Raw genomic sequence first — 6534 nt, 5'->3', positions numbered from 1 at the left:
AAGCGCTGTCAAACTGAAAACTAAAATTCAGTTTTCTCCAAATTTCAGTTGTGTTGACGTGTCCCCCAGACATCTCTTGAGTACCTTTAAGGGGACTCGTACCACTGGTCGAGAAGCACTGATCTAGTCCACCCCTGCACCGAGACAGGACCAAGCATGTTTGTCTCACCTCTTGGCTCCTAGGACACGGCTTGAACTAACGCACTTGGAAAGACGTTATCGTATATACGCCCAAAGTGCTTCGTCTCAGTGTATTACCATAAAATCTAACTGACCAAACTCTGACCTTTCATTTCCCTGTCACTTGGCCAGCCACAGCCTCACAAGCCTTCGGCATCGATCTCAAAGCCTTCGTCACGCTTTTACACACCTGTGCTGACACGCTTGTGAGCCAGGCACACTTGTGCGACACGTCCCAAAGCACTTGCTCCAGGGCATTACATCGCACGTGCCTGCCTTTGATGGACAGGGAAAGGGAGACCTGAAAGGCCTCTCCAAGGTCACCAGCGCGAGAGTGAGCGCAGAATTGAGGAGCAAGGGTCTAACACACAACTCTGTGCCTTAGTCACTAGGTGGCATTAGATTAGAACCCGGGAGTTCTTACACCCAACCCCCTGCCCCCTCCACTAGGCCATGCTGCTGGCCTCCCGCCTCTCCCCCAGGGCTTGGAGACAGACGGGAGGCTGGAGCCAGCCTGCGCAGAAGGGGCTGTAACGCTTACAGCTCGTTCATGACACTGCCCCTGCGCAGCCCCTCTCAGATCCACACTCGGAACCCACAAGAAACACCCCAAGAGCAGAGATGAAACCACCACTCACCTGCAGCCCAGCTTCCAGGAAGGGCAAAGCAAAAGCGGAGCTCGCGGATTCCAGCCCAGCCTGGCACCTGCTTCCTGAACTTTGGCCCCTTTCCTCCAAGATAGCAGGAGGCTGCTCTGGGCCTTTTGTGCCCACGACGGGGCAGAAAAGCAAACTCAGCTGTTGGTTCCATCTTGCGGGCAGAGCCCCGGCAGACAGTGGCAGGCGGGGGTATCGACTGACCCTCCAACCCAGGATATTCCCCCCACACCTGGATTCGCTTCCTAGTCATCCCCATCTCCCTGCACGATCCTTGTTTCTCAACCCGCCGGTCCGAGAAATTGTCAGAGCAGGTTGATCCCGACCTTGCCAAGGGCTTAGGTTACATCACAAGGCTTTGCCGCCACAGCTGGCTTGGCTTGGGTGAGTGGCAAAAGCCCCTCCCCCCCGCCCCTCCTCCCCCCCCGCTGGCACAGCTATTCTGGCAAAGCCGCCAGGGCAAATGGCAACTCTGCCGAAAAGCATCTGCTGGCTTTAAGCTCCCTGCGAGCTGTTCTCATCGCTCAGCCATCACCACCACTGCCCTGCCTCTGTCCTGCTCCTCATCCCCGCCCCCACTCCTATCCCCGGCTCTCCTCCATCTCCTCCCCCTTCCCTTCTCCTGCCCCTCCCCATTTCCACCTGCCCTGCCCATCCCCGTCCTCTCCCTCCCCCCGTCTGTCCCCCTCTTATGTGAGGGCTTTGCTGGAAACGCCCCCCCCCCAAGCCAGGGAGATCTCCCCTCCGGGAACAATTCAGCCCCCCCCATCTCGCTCCCTCCACTCCACAGTATTTCCTCCATTCCCCACAGTTGAAAATTGAGCTCCCCCATCCCCTCAGGTGACAGTCGGGCTCCCCCATACGCAGCTGCCTAGGTAGGCACCTCCGCAGCCAGAGCCTGCCCCTGGCGCCCACGTCCCCTCCCCGACTGCCTGTCCCAGGCGACCACCTGAACCTGCGTCCCCCATTCCCTCAGATCACAGCTCCCTCCCTGACCCTGCACCCCCCCGACACCCCTCCCCCAGGCCAGACTCCTCTCTGGCACCCGCACCCCCTCCCCCAAACCTTCTGCTCCCCCTTCACCCAGGTCACAGCTCCCTCCCTGACCCTGCACCCCTCTAGAGCCCCTCCCCCAGGCCAGAGTCCTCTCCTGCGCCCATACCCCCTCCTGGACCCTGCACCCCTATCCACCGCCCCAGATCATACCCCCCCCCTGCACCCAGGCTCCTCCCCTAAGCTCCCTTCTGCACCCAACCACCCCGTCCCAGACCCCAAAGCCCTCGGTAGAAATGTGGCCCTTGATCAGTTGCCAAAATGGCCCCCCCATTACAAATTATTGACCAAGCCTGATCCAAATGTTTTTTGAAACATTGTTTAATGAGAATGTAAATACAATTCAATACAATTGGGAGGGTTGGGGGGAGGGGGACGCAGCTGCTGGCTCCTCAGCTCTTGCTGCTCTCACTGGGTGTCTTCCTGCTGCAAGGGAAGCAGAATCCGTCACATTCATCCCTGGGGACTCAGGGGAACTGGCCCCCCAGCATTTCCACCCTCCTCCCCCCTGCTCTCTGGTCACCCCCCGTCAGGCCCGCAGGGTGAGCTCCTGACCCCCCCCCCCCCAGAGCTCCTGACACCTCGGCCCCCTCCCGCCTCCTAGGACAGTTTCTGTGTTCAGAGCCTCCCCCGCCCCCAGGGACGCTCGCAGGGGCAGGAGGGATTCTGCCAGCAGGGACGTGGGGTGGGGGCAGCCTGTGGAAAGGGGCGGGGGACTCCCTGAGGGGATGGGAAGGAGACCCTGGCCCTGCCCCACTCTCCTGATCTGCTCCGGCTGCTCACCATGTATTCCAGGAGCTGATGGGCCTGCCCATGCAGGGCGTGGGCCAGGACCAGCCCGGCCTGGCTGGGGCGCCGCAGGGGGGAGCGGGCAGCGAGCAGAGCCTTGTCCAAAAAGCAGTTCTCCTGCTCTGCTGTGAAGAGCTGCCCAAAGACCTGGAATCAAGAGCACAGGAGGTTTCAGCTGACGGCCCAGAGCCCGGCCCCAACTCCTGGGGCTAAAACAGCTTCCTCCTCCCCCAAACTCCCTTCCAGACCCTGCACCCAGACGCTCTCCTCACCCGGCACCCCAACCCCTGCCCCAGGTCACAGCTTCCTCCTGCCCCCAAGACCCTCCTACCCCCACGAGGGCCCCAGCCAGCCCCACCCCCGAGCCCTGCCCTGCCCTGGCAGCGCGTCCTTACCTCTCCCACCCTCACGCTGTTGCTGTGAGCCAGGACCCATCTTTCTTTGTAGTAGTGTCTGCACCACAGGTCCTCTGCCTGGTGGATGTTGAGGCCTGCAAGAGACACAACAGGGTCATTCTGCTGGCAGGTCTGAGCCCTTCCCCTCCCAAGGGTCCCTGCAGGCATCCCTGGGCAAATGGAGGGGCACAGGGGGCAGAAGGAGGGGAACACAGAGGGACGCATCCCCCCTTGGGCCAGTCTGGGGGAAAAGGGCTGGGTCCCCTCCCCCCGCCGCCGGCACCCTCAGGGTGTCCCTGGGGCCCAGGTCCCGGCTGGGTTCCTTACCCCTGTGGTGCAGGAGGAGTTGATACAGGCTGTGCACCCCCTCCCGGGCCAGCCGGCTGACGTCTTCGGATGGGTCCGAAATAAAAAGGCCCAGCTGGGCCACGTGGTGACCCATCCTCGGCCAGTCGGCGGAGTTCTGAGGGGAGAGAAGAGGGGGGGTCCCTCAGCATCCTGGGGCTGCACGTCCCATGCAAACGGCCGCCGAGGCGGGTCTGAGCTCGGGGGACGGACAGAGACACCTCCCGGGGCGGGGCGGGGCCGGCCTTGCGAGGAGACAACCCTGAGCAATGGCCCCGACTGAAGGGTCACTCCGGGGGTGGAACAAGGGGATCCACTGACGGCCACTCCCCAGTCTGGGGCCCAGTCCCTCAAGAGCCCCCCTGAAGGGCCCAGGGTCGCCCCTCCCCGGGGAAAGGAGAACGCGGCCCATTCCCGGCCCATTCCCGGCCCTGCCTCTGCCTCCCGGGGACGCTCCCAGCCCCGCGCCCTGCAGCCCCAGACCCCCCGGCTCCGAGGTCACTTACGTCAAACCCCGGGAGGGTGGTGGCGACTCCCAGCAGGGCCGTGGTGCTGCCAAGGGCCCTGGCTCGCTCCTGGGGCAGGCGGGACTCCAGCCACGGGCTCAGGTGCTGGGGGGGAAAGAGGCAGGTCAGGACCCGTAGGGAGGTGCCGGTTCTGGGCAGAGCCTGGGGCTCCTCTCGGACTGTGCCCCCCCCAGCCACTGACACTGCTCCTCTCTCGGCCCCCCCCCGAGGAAGCAGGGACAATGGCCCCGTCCCCCCCACGGGGCTCACCTCCATTATGAGCTGCAGCCGGGCGGTGTCTGGGGACTCGGCGAGGAGGCTCGCCAGTAGGGCCTGGAGGTCGTAGGGAAGGGCCCGGATGAACTGCTGCAAGACAAGGGGGAGCCCTGGGTCAGAGGGGGGTTGGGGTTGGGGAATCCAGGCCACCCGCTGGCTCCGGGGTGCAGCCTAGAGCAGGGTCTGAGCCGCCTCGCAGAGCAGGGAGGAGCCCAGGCTGGGCATGGAAGGGACGGCCCCCCCGGGAGAGCAACGGGAACCCTGGAGGGAAGGATCCAAACCTGCAGCTTCTTCCCTCCCTCTGCCCCCCCCCCGCTCTCTGGAGCTCCAGCCCAGCCCGGGAGCAGGGCCCGGAGGGACGTACCTGTGTGTGGATGGGCTCCTGCTGCCAGTCCCCAGACACTGTCTGTCCCACGGCCGCCGTCAGCAGGGGGCTCAGGAGCTGGGCCCGCAGGGGAGGCTGCAAGGTGCTGGCAGGAGAGAGGGGCAGAGACTGTTAATTCAGCAGCAGGAGACAGAGACTTTCCCACTCCCTGGCCAGGGGATCAGCTCTGGGGGGAGTCGGCGGGGGGGTCGGTACCTGAGGCTGCAGGCGGCGTTGAGGCAGTCGGCCAAAACCAGCGGGGGGGGCGAGTCCTCCATGATCTCCTGTGAGACCCAAGGAGACAAAGGGGCGTGTGAGGCTGGGCCCCCAAGAGACGCTCACACGGCCAGCGGCCCCACCAAGCAGGATCCAACCCCACTGCCTCCCGCTGCCCTGTAGCCCCCCTGCCCGACACAGGGCCCCTCTCAGCACCCCCCTCCCAAACCGGGACCAGCTCAATCCTTGTCCCCAGGCCGTCTCCTGCCCCTCCCTGCCCTGGTGACCAGCCTCTGAACCTCCTCATCCCTGCTCCCCAGGCGCATCCCCAGCAGCCCGCTCGGCTGCCTTCCAGCCCCCCATGGCCCGGGGAGACCCCTCCCTGTCCCGAATCCCCCTTCCTGTCCAGCACCCCTGACCTGCCCCATTTCTGTGTCCCTCCCTCCTCCAGCATCCCCACCCACCCTCCCCATGTCCACCTCCAGCCCTCCTGGCTCCACCCATCCCGTTTCCAGCACCCCCACCCGCCGCCATGGCCCAGGCAGACCCCTGTCCACCCCACATATCCCCTTCCCTCCTCCCGGCTGCCGCGACTCGCTTACAACGATCCTGGCCATCATGGTGTCCTTGCAGCAGCGCGGCGCCAGGGTGTCCTCGCCCCTTTGGAGGGCGGCGAGGCAGGCGAGGGGGATGGCCAAGAGGAACCGCTGCAGGGCGGCTGGGCTCTGCACCCCAGAGAGAGTCTGTGAGCCTGGGGCCTGCCTGCCCCCCACGGACAGCTGCAGGGCTCAGGTCTCCCAGGAGTGGAGGTGGGAGCTGCTGGTTGTCCAAGCACCCACACTCCCCCCCCAACTGCTGCCTCAGGCTTGTGGGGGCCCAGCTGGTGCATGACAAGAGCCCCCAGCTTGGGGGGTCCAGGTCATGCAGGAGAAGGGGCCCCAGGGGGATCCCCAGGGACAAGCCCCTCCCGGAGGGGGGGGGGACGTGCTGGGAAGGGGCCGGACAATCTCGGGTCCCCCCCGTGTGGAGAAGGTTCCTACCGTGTCCCGGTTGTGGAGCTGCTCTTCGATGTCGTAGATGGCCCCTTCCTCCACCCGGGAGTCCACCCGCTCCTGGCAGCGCTCCGCCGAGGCGCAGGGGGGCTCTGTGCGGGAGGGAAGGGACCAGGGTGACTCCAGCGGCCAGCAGGGGTCACGCGCCCCCATGTCAGGGACCCAGGGCAGGTTGGGCCCCACACGCCCCTCGCAGGGACCCATCCCCCTTCCACCCTCACATCTGCCAACGCCCTCAGCAGAGCCCCCACCAGGAAGAAGAGAGCCAAGCAGCCCCCCCCATCCATTGCCCTGGCTGCGGGGCAGACACTGGGGCTGCCCCCCCGGGGTACTGGGTGAGCCCCTGGGCCCAGCGTGTTCACGGCCCCTCACCTGGGTCTGAGCGGCTGCGCGAGGTGGCCCGGCTGCAGCTGGAGGCCCAGGCGCTGCTGCTGACGGACCTGGACCCACAGCTGCAGGGGCTGGTGCGGGGAGCGACGGGCTGGGGGCTCCCGGAGACTGGCAGGTCCCCGGGGGCCGGGCAGGGCGATGCCCCCTGGTGGTAATGGGGGCTGGGCTCCCGGGGCAGGTGTTTCTCTCCACAGAGGAGGCCCCGGAGCCACCCTACCCGGCTCCCCCGCTGGGCTGGGTCCCGCCTGCCCAGCCGCCTCTGGAGCCAGGTCCGGGGGGGCCTGGCCGGTGGGCGAGTCGCCCCGAGCTGGT

At 65.7% G+C, this 6534-nt stretch overlaps 1 protein-coding gene across 1 annotated transcript; it reads right to left on the bottom strand.

Annotated features, from left to right (window-relative positions):
* Positions 1 to 3084: 3084 nt before the first annotated feature.
* Positions 3085 to 5985, bottom strand: LOC142825125 (uncharacterized). The gene is made up of 7 exons (XM_075916849.1): positions 5821 to 5985; positions 5383 to 5505; positions 4739 to 4848; positions 4565 to 4670; positions 4195 to 4290; positions 3925 to 4029; positions 3085 to 3168 (listed from the first exon to the last, which is right to left on the bottom strand). The coding sequence occupies exons 1-7, from the start codon at positions 5983 to 5985 to the stop codon at positions 3085 to 3087; spliced, it is 789 nt and encodes a 262-aa protein (XP_075772964.1).
* Positions 5986 to 6534: the final 549 nt, after the last annotated feature.

Source organism: Pelodiscus sinensis, unplaced genomic scaffold (assembly GCF_049634645.1).
Source record: "Pelodiscus sinensis isolate JC-2024 unplaced genomic scaffold, ASM4963464v1 ctg36, whole genome shotgun sequence".
NCBI classification, from domain to species: domain Eukaryota; kingdom Metazoa; phylum Chordata; order Testudines; family Trionychidae; genus Pelodiscus; species Pelodiscus sinensis.
Note: the sequence above shows the minus strand (reverse complement) of the source record. Positions and strands in the feature narration are given on the sequence as shown.